Source organism: Phyllobates terribilis, unplaced genomic scaffold (genome assembly GCF_046119375.1).
Source record: "Phyllobates terribilis strain yellow unplaced genomic scaffold, ASM4611937v1 Scaffold_7__3_contigs__length_470593459, whole genome shotgun sequence".
In the NCBI taxonomy this organism is placed as follows: Eukaryota; Metazoa; Chordata; class Amphibia; order Anura; family Dendrobatidae; genus Phyllobates; species Phyllobates terribilis.
Genome location: NW_027362767.1, coordinates 403,312,399 through 403,333,039, shown reverse-complemented (window position 1 = coordinate 403,333,039; position 20,641 = coordinate 403,312,399). Strand labels below are relative to the sequence as shown.

The following is a 20,641-nucleotide window of genomic DNA, read 5'->3' as shown; positions in this document are numbered from 1 at the left end:
CAGTTACCTCCCATTCGTTCCTCATTTGTTTTGTTGTGCATTTCCTGTTTTGGAGACATATTGCTTTAAGTTTCCGGTCTTGACGCTTTGATGTCTTCCTTGGTCTACCAGTATGTTTGCCTTTAACAACCTTCCCATGTTGTTTGTATTTGCTCCAGATTTTAGACACAGCTGACTGTGAACAACCAACATCTTTTGCAACATTGCGTGATGATTTACCTTCTTTTAAGAGTTTGATAATCCTCTCCTTTGTTTCAATTGACATCTCTCTTGTTGGAGCCATGATTCATGTCAGTCCACTTGATGCAACAGCTCTCCAAGGTGTGATCACTCCTTTTTAGATGCAGACTAACGAGCAGATCTAATTTGATGCAGGTGTTAGTTTTGGAAATGAAAATTTACAGGGTGATTCCATAAATTTTTCCTCAGAATTGAGTGATTCCATAATTTTTTCCCCTCTGCTTGGTCTGAAAAAAATTACCCATACTGAGTACCACATTTTTTTTCTTGATTTCTTTTAGTGTTTCTTAAAGCCATAAAGTTGCCATTTGAAATGACTTTAGTTTTACGCCATGTCTGTGATCTGCTTTTTTTCAACAACATTAAACAACTGAATGAACATCCTCCGAGCCCGGTGATTCCATAATTTTTGCCAGGGGTTGTAATATGAAGGTTTGCTAATACTTTTATCCATATAGTGTATATTTTTTTTTTTACATAAAAACAGAACAGACTATTTAAGGTGCTATAGGCACAGTGGATAATTCTGCCGAGCCATCCGAGACTGGTCAGAGCATTTATTGGACATTTCCTAAATATTATTACCGTTCTTGCATCGTTTAATAGCTCCATTGGTAAGACAACTGAATAATGTCATCATACTGATATCACTCATGATTAGGATAACAATTTGCATGGAGATTTCACTGCAAAAAAAACTGGAATATATTTCAGAATATTCAGGTGAATTTACAAAGTCAGGATGTATATAGGGAATCCTCTACATTTATGGCCCTTTATCATACATGCACATGAATGTCCCATATCTGTCGTCTGTGCGGATTCAAAACGGTTTTCCTGCGCTGTTGGTGGACTCACATGGATGAACTTTTTTTTTTACTCATATCTGCCATCTGATAGTAGACAGGGCTTCTTCTATGAAGTATGCGATACAATTCAAGGTTCTTCATATTGCACGTAAGCAAGGAGCAAAGGTTAAATATATGAGACAGTTACCATGCCCATATTACGTGTGTGTATATAAGGAAGCTCCTGTGTGAACAGAGCACTTTACATTTCCCTCAGAGGACAACATCAGACATGGCCTTTGTTTCAGCTGCAGGATACCAGCCGGTTTACAACCCGGTAAGTAACAGCTTGGCCTTTTCTTCACATAATTCCCCATATTTTGGGTTATACATCGCAAAGCTTTCAATTTTATGTTGTGCATAATTTTGGAAAATTTCTTCTAAATGCATTATTTACAAAATTTTTGCAATCTGGTCTGATATCCAACTAAAATAAGAAATCCATGTCCACATTTATTTCTGGAATGACGAAACGCATTCTAGTTACGTGGTTTCTTATCATTTTGTGTATACAGCTCCAATGCAGGCTTGTGTGTCTCCATGGTTACAAACTATAAACCAAAATAAACAGGGTTTATCTGGGCCTTAAGGCAATACAGTCATAGTTGGCCCCGGTTTTTCCTCCTCATCTGCCAAGAGCTACAACTTTTTTTTAATTTCTAGTCTATAAAGTTGTTTTTTTGTGGTACGACCTGTCGTTTTTATCCAACCTTTTAATCCTTTTTTTTTTTTTTTTACAAAGTGACAAAAAAACAGCAATTATGGCATTTAAATTTTTTTTTTAAAACTTTATGATATTTTCTTAATTCGGAAATGTTCTTATTTACTTATGTTCTGGGAAAAGGGGGTGATAAGAATTTCTATATATTTTTTTTACTTTTTTTTTTTTTAATTCTTATTTTTTATTGGACCCCCTGGAGGACTTGAACCTGTGATTGCTTGTACAATATACAAAAATAAATATTAAAATGACCTATCTCTTATGAAGCTTGGTCAGAGGCTGTGCTTCATAGGTGTACAAACATGGCATACATCTCCGCCCCAGGAGGAGATTAAATGTGACCCCATTCAGATCTGCATGAGCGCTGTATACAAAAAATGGTCAATTTTATCAATAAAAATTTTAGCCGATTTATTTTCTTTTTTTCTTTTTAACTTAGATGCACTATAAATTTTGCACTGGTTGCAAAAAGTATACATACCCTTTAATATTTATTTGCATAAGGTTGTTGACTAATGTAATTCTAATTTGTCCATTTTTGTTTAGCGCCTTCCTTACAGGCATCAAATTTATGGCGGTCTGCAGGCTGGTATGTCGGTATATGTTCAGGGCATGATCCCTAATCATAATGTTAACAGGTAATCATCTAAATCTAATTAACCATCAAATATTAAAGCAGCCTTTTTTGGGGGGGACCAAAAATGTGTCAAAATATGACTAAAGTATGTGAAGAAACCCTTTGCGCATACTAACAATCTGAATATATTCATCTAGAATTTACTTGACACTTTAAAGGTTAATTAATAATAAGGCAGTTTTATGAAACTTTCTAAAATGAAAAATGGTCATGGTTGCCCATAGCAACCAATCACAGCTCAGCTTTCATTTCTGAACAGCACTATAGGAAATGAAAGCTTTGCTCTGATTGGTTGCTACGGGTAACAAAAATATTTTTTTTATTTCAGACGGTTTCACAAATCTGTATTTAGTTTTATAGGTGCATTGTGGTGCTGACTCCTAACGTGAAGGAAGAAATGACTTACAGTAAATTGGGCATAAATGAAGATTTTGTCAGCAGTTCACACACATTTGGATATATTTATTGCCATTTCATTACGGTTAAAGGAGTATTCTCAAATTTAGAAGTTATGCTCTTTCCATAGGATAGGGGATAACTTGCCGAATGCTGGGGGGTCTGACCACTGTGGCCCCCACCGAACTTGAGAACTAGGGCCCGTCTGAATGGATCATTGTTCGATAATGCATTCATTCTTATGGGAGTGCCGAAGACCACACATAGCACTTCAGAGTTCCAGTTCTCAGAATTGGTGGAGGTCCCAAAGGTTGGACCCCTAGCAATCGGCAAGTTATCCCCCAATCCCACAAATAGGGGATAACTTCCAAACATGAGAATACCACTTTAAATGAAAATACCCCCCAAGTTACCACCCTTTGGTCTCCACATGGACCGTAAAGAAAGAAAGTAGAAAATGGACTGAAGTTATAAAAATAGTATGAGGGCACCAATGATGGTTGGGAGTGTACTGATGTCAAACAGATACTTAAAGGGGCCTTATTTTTATATTTGTTGTCGGGCTTTTCAATCTGTATGCACACCAGTAAGGCACTAACCCATAATTGACAACTTTTTGGTTTGGCTGACCAAGAAGTTATTCAGTGTGGCCCAAAAATTTTTGTGGGTAGCCACATTCTTTTAAAAAACATACTTGAACACTAGGTCTCCATTTGGATCCCCAGGAAACCTCTTAATGTGAGGCATGTGGGGTGTTAAGTGACTCCAACTCCTCCGTCAACCTTATTCGAGGAACCTCCTGGATGTTCAGGTAGAATATGCCAGTAGTTAAAATTCACCAAGGTCCGTTAGTAAGGATGCACAAGGTTCTGACAGGGATTTTATCGGTATAAGTCTACCTAGGAGCTGTAGACACGGGCAACTGCCAGAGCCTACTTTAATTTAGGGGCACGTTTGGACCTGTGTGTATTGCATGTTTGGAGCAGGACCAGGAGCTGAGCCCTCCATAGAGTGCATGGGCCTGCTGTGTTATACAGCAGTCATTCATACTTAATTGTTATGATAGGTGTTAGACCCAATCTTAGCAGTTTAATCCCTTAGATGCCACTCTCAATTATTACAGCGGCATTTAAGGGGTTGGAAATAAGGTGCCAATGGCATTTTCATGGGAACAAGGGGCAAACCATGTTCATAGGAGATGAGTAATTTTGCAATACACTGCACTACTATAGATAGTTCTGCAGTGTAATGCACCATGGATCAATTGACCACAGTGGATGAATAACATTTTTAAAAATCTAATCTATCTATCTAAATATATATATATATATATATATATATATATATATATATAGTACATACAGTACATATACTGTATATACAGTGCAGACCAAAAGTTTGGACACACCTTCTCATTTAAAGATTTTTCTGTATTTTCATGACTATGAAAATTGTACATTCACACTGAAGGCATCAAGACTATGAATTAACACATGTGGAATTATATACTTAACAAAAAAGTGTGAAACAACTGAAAATATGTCTTATATTCTAGGTTCTTCAAAGTAGCCACCTTTTGCTTTGATGACTGCTTTGCACACTCTTGGCATTCTCTTGATATATATATATATATATATATATATATATATATATATATATATATATATATATACAGCATATATCCATATCTATATATACATATATATATGTATATGTAGATATATCTATCTATACAAGAGAGAGAGATATCTATATATAAATATACAATATGATAAATATACAAATTAATAAATTTTGTACCCTTGCCGCCACGGGTGTAACTTTACGAACTAATATAATATTATAATATTCTTCCCATATTGTTGACATCAAAGCAAAAAAACTAAATAATAGCATTGCTAGGGTTTTTTTGGTCATTTTGCCTTACTCCACAAAAAATTAGATCAAAAAGTTGTATAGATCCCAAAAGTATATTAATAAAATATAAATAAAATATAGTTGTAGCTTTTGAAGGGAGAGGAGGAAAAATTGAAAACGAACAGGGGCGCACTGGTACTCTGTTATCCAAGAGCCAACATAGCCCTGGTTGCAAAACAGCTTGCAAAAGTCTACATGCCCTTTAATTATTTTTATTTTTTCCTGCACTTAATATTTTCCTATTTTTCCAACAAAGTAAAGTGAGATTAACCAAGCCATGTGGCCAGAGGACGGGGCTCGGCAGCTTTAGTGGGTAATACGCTGCCGTTTGTAGCAGAAGAGGTGATATCATCCCCATAGGTGACATGCTGTACTCTTATCATCGTGTCATGTTATATTACAATTATTAATGATGTTAGCGTGTGACCCCTTGTGTGACTTCGCGCAGTAGTAAATGACGTTATACATTTACAGGACATTCACCTGATTACAGTAAATAGTTTCCAATTACAGTAAAAAGTTTCCATAACCGTCAGGCACAGTTTCACTCGGAGAAGGCTCTCATGTGCCATTTTATTGCAGGCATTAGCAAACATGTTTTATCTTTGATAAATACCACTGGCCAAAGGTGAAGACTCCCTAAAGCAGAAGCACAGACCTATGTACCCGCCTCATACACGCGCACACTCACCAGATCACGCAAGTTCTCATTGGGCAGAACAAATGGATGTGGCTTTGAAATTCAATATCGCCGACCCTTCTCTCCCCAACATCATTGGTCGAGTGAGAGGAGCCACATACACACGCCATTAAGGTTTCCCCAACCAGGGTGCTGTAAAAACCTCCTCAGGGGTGCGGTGACACTCAGGTTGAGGCCTCGTACACACATTCAGTATTTGGTCAGTTTTTTACATACACGACAAAACCAGGATTGGAACAATCAGAGGAAAAGTATAATAGAAACACGTCACCACTTCTGTATTTATCACCCACTCCTGATTGTGGCTTACAAATACTGATGTAAAATACTGAACAAATACTGCACGTGTGAACGTGGCCTAGTAATGGCGGTGGGATCGTAGTGTACAGTGCTAAGTGGGAGGCCACTCACGGCTCCTGCACCATCGCTGATTTATTCTCCGCGTTTTAAAAATATTCGGCTTTTTGCTTCGCACTCTCACGTCTTCTCTAAGATGTTGCTGGTGGCGCATGGATGTACAGTGTATTTCTTTTCTATATGTTGAGGGGGCAGACTGTATTTTTTATATTCAGGGTGCACAATTTATATTTTTATATTTAAGGAGCACAGAAAATATTTTTTTTTATATTTGGGGCACAGTGTATATTTGTTATATCCAGGGGGCACAGTGTATATTTGTTATATCCTGGGGGCACAGTGTATATTTGTTATATCCAGGTGCACACTGTATATTTGTTATATCCAGGGGCACAGTGTATATTTGTTATATCCTGGGGGCACAGTGTATATTTGTTATATCCAGGGGCACAGTGTATATTTGTTATATCCAGGGGGCACACTGTATATTTGTTATATCCTGGGGGCACAGTATATATTTGTTATATCCAGGGGCACAGTGTATATTTGTTATATCCAGGGGCACAGTGTATATTTGTTATATCCAGGGGCACAGTGTATATTTGTTATATCCTGGGGGCACAGTGTATATTTGTTATATCCTGGGGGCACAGTGTATATTTGTTATATCCAGGGGCACAGTGTATATTTGTTATATCCAGGGGCACAGTGTATATTTGTTATATCCTGGGGGCACAGTGTATATTTGTTATATCCAGGGGCACACTGTATATTTGTTATATCCTGGGGGCACAGTGTATATTTGTTATATCCTGGGGGCACACTGTATATTTGTTATATCCAGGGGGCACAGTGTATATTTGTTATATCCTGGGGGCACACTGTATATTTGTTATATCCTGGGGGCACAGTGTATATTTGTTATATCCAGGGGCACAGTGTATATTTGTTATATCCAGGGGCACAGTGTATATTTGTTATATCCAGGGGCACAGTGTATATTTGTTATATCCTGGGGGCACAGTGTATATTTGTTATATCCAGGGGCACACTGTATATTTGTTATATCCTGGGGGCACAGTGTATATTTGTTATATCCTGGGGGCACACTGTATATTTGTTATATCCAGGGGGCACAGTGTATATTTGTTATATCCTGGGGGCACACTGTATATTTGTTATATCCTGGGGGCACAGTGTATATTTGTTATATCCTGGGGGCACACTGTATATTTGTTAAATCCAGGGGGCACAGTGTATATTTGTTATATTCAGGGGGCACAGTGTATATTTGTTATATCCTGGGGGCACACTGTATATTTGTTATATCCAGGGGCACAGTGTATATTTGTTATATCCAGGGGCACAGTGTATATTTGTTATATTCAGGGGGCACAGTGTATATTTGTTATATCCTGGGGGCACACTGTATATTTGTTATATCCAGGGGCACAGTGTATATTTGTTATATCCAGGGGCACAGTGTATATTTGTTATATCCTGGGGGCACAGTGTATATTTGTTATATCCTGGGGGCACACTGTATATTTGTTATATCCAGGGGCACAGTGTATATTTGTTATATCCTGGAGGCACAGTGTATATTTGTTATATTCAGGGGGCACAGTGTATATTTGTTATATCCAGGGGGCACAGTGTATATTTGTTATATCCAGGGGCACAGTGTATATTTGTTATATCCAGGGGGCACAGTGTATATTTGTTATATCCAGGGGGCACAGTGTATATTTGTTATATTCAGGGGGCACAGTGTATATTTGTTATATCCAGGGGGCACAGTGTATATTTGTTATATCCTGGGGGCACAGTGTATATTTGTTATATTCAGGGGGCACAGTGTATATTTGTTATATCCAGGGGGCACAGTGTATATTTGTTATATTCAGGGGCACAGTGTATATTTGTTATATCCAGGGGGCACAGTGTATATTTGTTATATCCTGGGGGCACAGTGTATATTTGTTATATTCAGGGGGCACAGTGTATATTTGTTATATCCAGGGGGCACAGTGTATATTTGTTATATCCAGGGGGCACAGTGTATATTTGTTATATCCTGGGGGCACAGTGTATATTTGTTATATCCTGGGGGCACAGAGTATATTTGTTATATCCTGGGGGCACACTGTATATTTGTTATATCCAGGGGGCACAGTGTATATTTGTTATATCCTGGGGGAACAGTGTATATTTGTTATATCCTGGGGGCACACTGTATATTTGTTATATTCAGGGGGCACAGCATATATTTTTTATATTCAGGGGCACAGTGTATATTTGTTATATCCAGGGGGCACAGTGTATATTTGTTATATCCTGGGGGCACAGTGTATATTTGTTATATCCAGGGGGCACAGTGTATATTTGTTATATTCAGGGGGCACAGTGTATATTTGTTATATCCTGGGGGCACAGTGTATATTTGTTATATTCAGGGGGCACAGTGTATATTTGTTATATCCAGGGGGCACAGTGTATATTTGTTATATTCAGGGGGCACAGTGTATATTTGTTATATTCAGGGGGCACAGTGTATATTTGTTATATCCTGGGGGCACAGTGTATATTTGTTATATCCTGGGGGCACACTGTATATTTGTTATATTCAGGGGGCACAGCATATATTTTTTATATTCAGGGGCACAGTGTATATTTGTTATATCCAGGGGGCACAGTGTATATTTGTTATATTCAGGGGGCACAGCATATATTTTTTATATTCAGGGGCACAGTGTATATTTGTTATATCCAGGGGGCACAGTGTATATTTGTTATATCCTGGGGGCACAGTGTATATTTGTTATATCCAGGGGGCACAGTGTATATTTGTTATATTCAGGGGGCACAGTGTATATTTGTTATATCCTGGGGGAACAGTGTATATTTGTTATATCCTGGGGGCACAGTGTATATTTGTTATATTCAGGGGGCACAGCGTATATTTTTTATATTCAGGGGCATAGTGTATATTTGTTATATCCAGGGGGCACAATGTATATTTGTTATATTCAGGGGGCACAGCATATATTTTTTATATTCAGGGGCACAGTGTATATTTGTTATATCCAGGGGGCACAGTGTATATTTGTTATATTCAGGGGGCACAGTGTATATTTGTTATATCCTGGGGGCACAGTGTATATTTGTTATATCCAGGGGGCACAGTGTATATTTGTTATATCCAGGGGGCACAGTGTATATTTGTTATATTCAGGGGGCACAGTGTATATTTGTTATATCCAGGGGGCACAGTGTATATTTGTTATATCCTGGGGGCACAGTGTATATTTGTTATATCCAGGGGGCACAGTGTATATTTGTTATATCCAGGGGGCACAGTGTATATTTGTTATATCCAGGGGGCACAGTGTATATTTGTTATATCCAGGGGGCACAGTGTATATTTGTTATATCCAGGGGGCACAGTGTATATTTGTTATATCCTAGGGGCACACTGTATATTTGTTATATCCAGGGGGCACAGTGTATATTTGTTATATCCAGGGGGCACAGTGTATATTTGTTATATCCTGGGGGCACAGTGTATATTTGTTATATCCTGGGGGCACACTGTATATTTGTTATATCCAGGGGGCACAGTGTATATTTGTTATATCCAGGGGGCACAGTGTATATTTGTTATATCCTGGGGGCACACTGTATATTTGTTATATTCAGGGGGCACAGTGTATATTTGTTATATCCTGGGGGCACACTGTATATTTGTTATATCCAGGGGCACAGTGTATATTTGTTATATCCAGGGGCACAGTGTATATTTGTTATATTCAGGGGGCACAGTGTATATTTGTTATATCCTGGGGGCACACTGTATATTTGTTATATCCAGGGGCACAGTGTATATTTGTTATATCCAGGGGCACAGTGTATATTTGTTATATCCTGGGGGCACAGTGTATATTTGTTATATCCTGGGGGCACACTGTATATTTGTTATATCCAGGGGCACAGTGTATATTTGTTATATCCTGGAGGCACAGTGTATATTTGTTATATTCAGGGGGCACAGTGTATATTTGTTATATCCAGGGGGCACAGCGTATATTTGTTATATCCAGGGGCACAGTGTATATTTGTTATATCCAGGGGGCACAGTGTATATTTGTTATATCCAGGGGGCACAGTGTATATTTGTTATATTCAGGGGGCACAGTGTATATTTGTTATATCCAGGGGGCACAGTGTATATTTGTTATATCCTGGGGGCACAGTGTATATTTGTTATATTCAGGGGGCACAGTGTATATTTGTTATATCCAGGGGGCACAGTGTATATTTGTTATATTCAGGGGCACAGTGTATATTTGTTATATCCAGGGGGCACAGTGTATATTTGTTATATCCTGGGGGCACAGTGTATATTTGTTATATTCAGGGGGCACAGTGTATATTTGTTATATCCAGGGGGCACAGTGTATATTTGTTATATCCAGGGGGCACAGTGTATATTTGTTATATCCTGGGGGCACAGTGTATATTTGTTATATCCTGGGGGCACAGAGTATATTTGTTATATCCTGGGGGCACACTGTATATTTGTTATATCCAGGGGGCACAGTGTATATTTGTTATATCCTGGGGGAACAGTGTATATTTGTTATATCCTGGGGGCACACTGTATATTTGTTATATTCAGGGGGCACAGCATATATTTTTTATATTCAGGGGCACAGTGTATATTTGTTATATCCAGGGGGCACAGTGTATATTTGTTATATCCTGGGGGCACAGTGTATATTTGTTATATCCAGGGGGCACAGTGTATATTTGTTATATTCAGGGGGCACAGTGTATATTTGTTATATCCTGGGGGCACAGTGTATATTTGTTATATTCAGGGGGCACAGTGTATATTTGTTATATCCAGGGGGCACAGTGTATATTTGTTATATTCAGGGGGCACAGTGTATATTTGTTATATTCAGGGGGCACAGTGTATATTTGTTATATCCTGGGGGCACAGTGTATATTTGTTATATCCTGGGGGCACACTGTATATTTGTTATATTCAGGGGGCACAGCATATATTTTTTATATTCAGGGGCACAGTGTATATTTGTTATATCCAGGGGGCACAGTGTATATTTGTTATATTCAGGGGGCACAGCATATATTTTTTATATTCAGGGGCACAGTGTATATTTGTTATATCCAGGGGGCACAGTGTATATTTGTTATATCCTGGGGGCACAGTGTATATTTGTTATATCCAGGGGGCACAGTGTATATTTGTTATATTCAGGGGGCACAGTGTATATTTGTTATATCCTGGGGGAACAGTGTATATTTGTTATATCCTGGGGGCACAGTGTATATTTGTTATATTCAGGGGGCACAGCGTATATTTTTTATATTCAGGGGCACAGTGTATATTTGTTATATCCAGGGGGCACAATGTATATTTGTTATATTCAGGGGGCACAGCATATATTTTTTATATTCAGGGGCACAGTGTATATTTGTTATATCCAGGGGGCACAGTGTATATTTGTTATATTCAGGGGGCACAGTGTATATTTGTTATATCCTGGGGGCACAGTGTATATTTGTTATATCCAGGGGGCACAGTGTATATTTGTTATATCCAGGGGGCACAGTGTATATTTGTTATATTCAGGGGGCACAGTGTATATTTGTTATATCCAGGGGGCACAGTGTATATTTGTTATATCCTGGGGGCACAGTGTATATTTGTTATATCCAGGGGGCACAGTGTATATTTGTTATATCCAGGGGGCACAGTGTATATTTGTTATATCCAGGGGGCACAGTGTATATTTGTTATATCCTAGGGGCACACTGTATATTTGTTATATCCAGGGGGCACAGTGTATATTTGTTATATCCAGGGGGCACAGTGTATATTTGTTATATCCTGGGGGCACAGTGTATATTTGTTATATCCTGGGGGCACACTGTATATTTGTTATATCCAGGGGGCACAGTGTATATTTGTTATATCCAGGGGGCACAGTGTATATTTGTTATATCCTGGGGGCACAGTGTATATTTGTTATATCCTGGGGGCACACTGTATATTTGTTATATCCAGGGGGCACAGTGTATATTTGTTATATCCTGGGGGCACAGTGTATATTTGTTATATCCAGGGGGCACAGTGTATATTTGTTATATCCTGGGGGCACAGTGTATATTTGTTATATCCTGGGGGCACACTGTATATTTGTTATATCCAGGGGGCACAGTGTATATTTGTTATATCCTGGGGGAACAGTGTATATTTGTTATATCCTGGGGGCACACTGTATATTTGTTATATTCAGGGGGCACAGCATATATTTTTTATATTCAGGGGCACAGTGTATATTTGTTATATCCAGGGGGCACAGTGTATATTTGTTATATTCAGGGGGCACAGCATATATTTTTTATATTCAGGGGCACAGTGTATATTTGTTATATCCAGGGGGCACAGTGTATATTTGTTATATCCTGGGGGCACAGTGTATATTTGTTATATCCAGGGGGCACAGTGTATATTTGTTATATTCAGGGAGCACAGTGTATATTTGTTATACCCTGGGGGCACAGTGTATATTTGTTATATCCAGGGGGCACAGTGTATATTTGTTATATCCAGGGGGCACAGTGTATATTTGTTATATTCAGGGGGCACAGTGTATATTTGTTATATCCAGGGGGCACAGTGTATATTTGTTATATTCAGGGGGCACAGTGTATATTTGTTATATCCTGGGGGCACAGTGTATATTTGTTATATCCTGGGGGCACACTGTATATTTGTTATATTCAGGGGGCACAGCATATATTTTTTATATTCAGGGGCACAGTGTATATTTGTTATATCCAGGGGGCACAGTGTATATTTGTTATATCCAGGGGGCACAGTGTATATTTGTTATATCCTGGGGGCACAGTGTATATTTGTTATATCCAGGGGGCACAGTGTATATTTGTTATATTCAGGGAGCACAGTGTATATTTGTTATATCCAGGGGGCACAGTGTATATTTGTTATATCCTGGGGGCACAGTGTATATTTGTTATATCCTGGGGGCACAGTGTATATTTGTTATATTCAGGGGGCACAGTGTATATTTGTTATATCCAGGGGGCACAGTGTATATTTGTTATATTCAGGGGGCACAGTGTATATTTGTTATATCCTGGGGGCACAGTGTATATTTGTTATATCCTGGGGGCACACTGTATATTTGTTATATTCAGGGGGCACAGCATATATTTTTTATATTCAGGGGCACAGTGTATATTTGTTATATCCAGGGGGCACAGTGTATATTTGTTATATTCAGGGGGCACAGCATATATTTTTTATATTCAGGGGCACAGTGTATATTTGTTATATCCAGGGGGCACAGTGTATATTTGTTATATCCAGGGGGCACAGTGTATATTTGTTATATTCAGGGGGCACAGTGTATATTTGTTATATCCTGGGGGCACAGTGTATATTTGTTATATCCAGGGGGCACAGTGTATATTTGTTATATCCTGGGGGCACAGTGTATATTTGTTATATCCAGGGGGCACAATGTATATTTGTTATATCCTGGGGGCACAGTGTATATTTGTTATATTCAGGGGGCACAGTGTATATTTGTTATATCCAGGGGGCACAGTGTATATTTGTTATATTCAGGGGGCACAGTGTATATTTGTTATATCCTGGGGGCACACTGTATATTTGTTACATTCAGGGGGCACAGCATATATTTTTTATATTCAGGGGCACAGTGTATATTTGTTATATCCAGGGGGCACAGTGTATATTTGTTATATTCAGGGGGCACAGCATATATTTTTTATATTCAGGGGCACAGTGTATATTTGTTATATCCAGGGGGCACAGTGTATATTTGTTATATCCTGGGGGCACAGTGTATATTTGTTATATCCAGGGGGCACAGTGTATATTTGTTATATTCAGGGGGCACAGTGTATATTTGTTATATCCTGGGGGCACAGTGTATATTTGTTATATCCTGTGGGCACAGTGTATATTTGTTATATTCAGGGGGCACAGTGTATATTTGTTATATCCAGGGGGCACAGTGTATATTTGTTATATTCAGGGGGCACAGTGCATATTTGTTATATTCAGGGGGCATAGTGTATATTTGTTATATCCTGGGGGCACAGTGTATATTTGTTATATTCAGGGGGCACAGTGTATATTTGTTATATCCTGGGGGCACAGCGTATATTTGTTATATTCAGGGGGCACAGCATATATTTTTTATATTCAGGGGCACAGTGTATATTTGTTATATTCAGGGAGCACAGTGTATATTTGTTATATTCAGGGGGCACAGTGTATATTTGTTATATCCAGGGGGCACAGTGTATATTTGTTATATCCTGGGGGCACAGTGTATATTTGTTATATCCAGGGGGCACAGTGTATATTTGTTATATCCTGGGGGCACAGTGTATATTTGTTATATCCAGGGGGCACAGTGTATATTTGTTATATCCAGGGGGCACAGTGTATATTTGTTATATCCTGGGGGCACAGTGTATATTTGTTATATCCTGGGGGCACAGTGTATATTTGTTATATCCAGGGGGCACAGTGTATATTTGTTATATCCAGGGGGCACAGTGTATATTTGTTATATCCTGGGGGCACAGTGTATATTTGTTATATCCTGGGGGCACAGTGTATATTTGTTATATCCTGGGGGCACAGTGTATATTTGTTATATCCTGGGGGCACAGTGTATATTTGTTATATTCAGGGGGCACAGCATATATTTTTTTATATTCAGGGGCACAGTGTATATTTGTTATATCCAGGGGGCACAGTGTATATTTGTTATATTCAGGGGGCACAGCATATATTTTTTATATTCAGGGGCACAGTGTATATTTGTTATATCCAGGGGGCACAGTGTATATTTGTTATATCCTGGGGGCACAGTGTATATTTGTTATATCCAGGGGGCACAGTGTATATTTGTTATATTCAGGGGGCACAGTGTATATTTGTTATATCCAGGGGGCACAGTGTATATTTGTTATATTCAGGGGGCACAGTGTATATTTGTTATATCCAGGGGGCACAGTGTATATTTGTTATATTCAGGGGGCACAGTGTATATTTGTTATATTCAGGGGGCACAGTGTATATTTGTTATATCCTGGGGGCACAGTGTATATTTGTTATATTCAGGGGGCACAGCATATATTTTTTATATTCAGGGGCACAGTGTATATTTGTTATATTCAGGGGGCACAGTGTATATTTGTTATATTCAGGGGGCACAGTGTATATTTGTTATATCCTGGGGGCACAGTGTATATTTGTTATATTCAGGGGGCACAGTGTATATTTGTTATATCCTGGGGGCACAGTTTATATTTGTTATATTCAGGGGGCACAGTGTATATTTGTTATATCCAGGGGGCACAGTGTATATTTGTTATATTCAGGGGGCACAGTGTATATTTGTTATATCTTGGGGGCACAGTGTATATTTGTTATATCCTGGGGGCACAGTGTATATTTGTTATATTCAGGGGGCACAGCATATAATTTTTATATTCAGGGGCACAGTGTATACTTGTTATATCCAGGGGGCACAGTGTATATTTGTTATATTCAGGGGGCACAGTTTATATTTGTTATATCCTGGGGGCACAGTGTATATTTGTTATATTCAGGGGGCACAGTGTATATTTGTTATATCCAGGGGGCACAGTGTATATTTGTTATATTCAGGGGGCACAGTGTATATTTGTTATATTCAGGGGGCACAGTGTATATTTGTTTTATCCTGGGGGCACAGTGTATATTTGTTATATCCAGGGGGCACAGTGTATATTTGTTATATCCTGGGGGCACAGTGTGTATTTGTTATATCCAGGGGGCACAGTGTATATTTGTTATATCCAGGGGGCACAGTGTATATTTGTTATATCCAGGGGGCACGGTGTATATTTGTTATATCCTGGGGGCACAGTGTATATTTGTTATATCCAGGGGGCACAGTGTATATTTGTTATATGAGGGGGCACAGTGTATATTTTTTTATATTCAGGAGTACAGTATATATTTGTTATATCCTGGGGGCACAGAGTATATTTGTTATATCCAGGGGGCACAGTGTATATTTGTTATATCCAGGGGGCACAGTGTATATTTGTTATATCCTGGGGGCACAGTGTATATTTGTTATATCCAGGGGGCACAGTGTATATTTGTTATATTCAGGGGGCACAGTGTATATTTGTTATATTCAGGGGGCACAGTGTATATTTGTTATATCCTGGGGGCACAGTGTATATTTGTTATATTCAGGGGGCACAGTGTATATTTGTTATATCCTGGGGGCACAGCGTATATTTGTTATATTCAGGGGGCACAGCATATATTTTTTATATTCAGGGGCACAGTGTATATTTGTTATATCCAGGGGGCACAGTGTATATTTGTTATATTCAGGGGGCACAGTGTATATTTGTTATATTCAGGGAGCACAGTGTATATTTGTTATATTCAGGGGGCACAGTGTATATTTGTTATATCCAGGGGGCACAGTGTATATTTGTTGTATCCTGGGGGCACAGTGTATATTTGTTATATCCAGGGGGCACAGTGTATATTTGTTATATCCTGGGGGCACAGTGTATATTTGTTATATCCAGGGGGCACAGTGTATATTTGTTATATCCAGGGGGCACAGTGTATATTTGTTATATCCTGGGGGCACAGTGTATATTTGTTATATCCTGGGGGCACAGTGTATATTTGTTATATCCTGGGGGCACACTGTATATTTGTTATATTCAGGGGGCACAGCATATATTTTTTTATATTCAGGGGCACAGTGTATATTTGTTATATCCAGGGGGCACAGTGTATATTTGTTATATTCAGGGGGCACAGCATATATTTTTTATATTCAGGGGCACAGTGTATATTTGTTATATCCAGGGGGCACAGTGTATATTTGTTATATCCTGGGGGCACAGTGTATATTTGTTATATCCAGGGGGCACAGTGTATATTTGTTATATTCAGGGGGCACAGTGTATATTTGTTATATCCTGGGGGCACAGTGTATATTTGTTATATCCAGGGGGCACAGTGTATATTTGTTATATCCTGGGGGCACAGTGTGTATTTGTTATATCCAGGGGGCACAGTGTATATTTGTTATATCCAGGGGGCACAGTGTATATTTGTTATATCCAGGGGGCACAGTGTATATTTGTTATATCTTGGGGGCACAGTGTATATTTGTTATATCCTGGGGGCACAGTGTATATTTGTTATATTCAGGGGGCACAGCATATAATTTTTATATTCAGGGGCACAGTGTATATTTGTTATATCCAGGGGGCACAGTGTATATTTGTTATATTCAGGGGGCACAGTGTATATTTGTTATATCCTGGGGGCACGGTGTATATTTGTTATATTCAGGGGGCACAGTGTATATTTGTTATATCCAGGGGGCACAGTGTATATTTGTTATATTCAGGGGGCACAGTGTATATTTGTTATATCCTGGGCGCACAGTGTATATTTGTTATATCCAGGGGGCACAGTGTATATTTGTTATATCCTGGGGGCACAGTGTGTATTTGTTATATCCAGGGGGCACAGTGTATATTTGTTATATCCAGGGGGCACAGTGTATATTTGTTATATCCAGGGGGCACGGTGTATATTTGTTATATCCTGGGGGCACAGTGTATATTTGTTATATCCAGGGGGCACAGTGTATATTTGTTATATGAGGGGGCACAGTGTATATTTTTTTATATTCAGGAGTACAGTATATATTTGTTATATCCTGGGGGCACAGAGTATATTTGTTATATCCAGGGGGCACAGTGTATATTTGTTATATCCAGGGGGCACAGTGTATATTTGTTATATCCTGGGGGCACAGTGTATATTTGTTATATCCAGGGGGCACAGTGTATATTTGTTATATCCTGGGGGCACAGTGTATATTTGTTATATCCAGGGGGCACAGAGTATATTTGTTATATCCTGGGGGCACAGTGCATATTTGTTATATTCAGGGGGCACAGTGTATATTTGTTATATGAGGGGGCACAGTATTTATTTTTTATATGAGGGGGCACAGTATATATTTTTTATATTCAGGAGTACAGTATATATTTGTTATATCCTGGGGGCACAGAGTATATTTGTTATATCCTGGGGGCACAGTGTATATTTGTTATATTCAGGAGTACAGTATATATTTGTTATATTCAGGAGTACAGTATATATTTGTTATATTCAGGGTCGCAGCATATATTTGTTATATTCAGGGTCGCAGTATATATTTGTTATATTCAGGGTCGCAGTATATATTTTTTAGATTCAGGAGAACAGTATATATTTGTTACATTCAGGGGGCACAGTGTATATTTGTTATATTCCGCGGTACAGTATATATTTGCTTAGGGGTACAGGATATATTTTTATATTTGGGGCACAATGTATATTTTTTATATTCAAGGGGCACAGTGTATATTTTTTAATATGAGGGGGCACAGTGTATTTTTTAAATTCAGGGGGTGCAGCTGCAGAATATGTTTTTTATATTCAGGGGGCACAGTATGATTTTTTTTTATATTCAAGGGTCACAGTATATATTTTTTACTCAAGGACACAATGTATATTTTTAAATACAGGGGGCACTGTGTATTTTTTTAATTTTTTAAAATTATTTTCAGGGGCAGTATTTCCTTAGGGGGCGCAGTATATATTTTTTATATTCAGAGGGCAGAGTATATATATTTTTATATTATGGGGCAGAGTGTGTATTTTTATATTCAGGGGGCACGGTGCATATTTTATAATTCAGGGGCACAGTATATATTTTTTATATTCAGAGAACCGAGTATACATTATTCAAGGGCACAGTGTATATTTTTGATATGAGGGGGTACAGTGTATTTTTTTAATTCACGGGGTGCATCATATGTTTTTTTATATTTAGGGGGCACGGTGCATATTTATATTTCAGGGGCACAGTATATATTTTTTATATTCAGAGAGAAGAGTATACATTATTCAAGGGCACACTGTATATTTTTGTATTCAGGGGCTCAGTATATATTTCTTACTCAAGGGCACAGTGTCTATTTTTAAATTCAGGGGGCACAGTGTCTATTTTATATTTCAGAGGCACGATGTATATTTTTTATTTTCAGTGGGCAGTGTATTTTTATATTAAAGGGGCACCACAGTATTTATTTTTTAGACTCAGACAGAAGAGTACATTTTTTATAGCCAAGGGGCACAATATATAATTTTTATATCTGGTTGGGGCTCAGTGTAATTTTTATATTCAGGGGGGCACATAATATATTTTTTATATTCAGAGGGCACAGTGTATATTTTATATTTCATGGGGCACAGTGTACTTTTTGTATGTTTATGGGGCACCGTGTATTTTTTGTATTCAGGGGTCACAGTGTGTGTTATTTTATATTCAAGGACACTATATTTTTACATTCAGGGGGTACAATGTATATTTTATATTCAGGAGGCACAGCATATATATTTTTTATATCCTGGGGGCACAGTATATATACTTTTTATATCCTGGGGGCACAGTATATATATATTTTATATTCAGGAGGCACAGCATATATATTTTTTATATCCTGGGGGCACAGTATATATACTTTTTATATTCTGGGGGCACAGTATATATACTTTTTATATTCTGGGGGCACAGTATATATATTTTTTATATCCTGGGGGCACAGCATATATATTTTTTATATCCTGGGGGCACAGTATATATATTTTTTATATCCTGGGGGCACAGTATATATATTTTTTATATCCTGGGGGCACAGTATATATATTTTTTGATATCCTGGGAGCACAGTATATATTTTTTATATCCTGAGGGCGCAGTATATATATTTTTTATATTCTGGGGGCACAGTATATATATTTTTTATATCCTGGGGGCACAGTATATATATTTTTTGATATCCTGGGAGCACAGTATATATTTTTTATATCCTGAGGGCGCAGTATATATATTTTTTATATCCTGAGGGCGCAGTATATATATTTTTTATATCCTGGGGGCACAGTATATATATTTTTTATATTCTGGGGGCACAGTATATATATTTTTTATATCCTTGGGGCACAGTATATATATTTTTTATATCCTGGGGGCACAGTATATATATTTTTTATATTCTGGGGGCACCATATATATATTTTTTATATCCTGGGGGCACAGTATATCTATTTTTTATATCCTGGGGGCACAGCAGATATATTTTTTATATCCTTGGGGCACAGTATATATATTTTTTATATCCTGGGGGCACAGTATATATATTTTTTATATTCTGGGGGCACCATATATATATTTTTTATATCCTGGGGGCACAGTATATCTATTTTTTATATCCTGGGGGCACAGTATATCTATTTTTTATATCCTGGGGGCACAGTATATCTATTTTTTATATCCTGGGGGCACAGTATATATATTTTTATATCCTGGGGGCAAATTATATATATTTTTTATATCCTGGGGGCACAGCATATATATTTTTTATATTCTGAGGACACAGTGTATGTTTTTTGGTCATTTATGGAAAATTATTTGGTAGAGTGACCTAGGTTGGTCACTTTATAGTCATTAACACTTGCAGGGCCCTTTAATTCCACATTGTTCTGCACATTTATTTGCGCGCAGATAAAATAATGCAGAAACTTGCTTGGCAGGTAGTACTGGGAGAAGCAGTAGTAGACAAGTGGATGACATTTTTACGAAGAT

General features: G+C 38.0%; 1 protein-coding gene across 1 annotated transcript in view; it reads left to right on the top strand.

The window, feature by feature from the left end:
- The first annotated feature begins 1,207 nt into the window (after positions 1–1,207).
- The window catches only part of LOC141155044 (galectin-4-like), a 31,227-nt gene continuing 11,793 nt past the window's right edge, over positions 1,208–20,641 (top strand). Inside the window, exons 1-2 of the mRNA XM_073641662.1 lie at positions 1,208–1,365; positions 2,356–2,447. Of these exons, the coding sequence (XP_073497763.1) occupies positions 1,321–1,365; positions 2,356–2,447 (137 nt within the window). The 5' untranslated portion in view covers positions 1,208–1,320. The remainder of the gene's footprint in view (positions 1,366–2,355; positions 2,448–20,641) is intronic.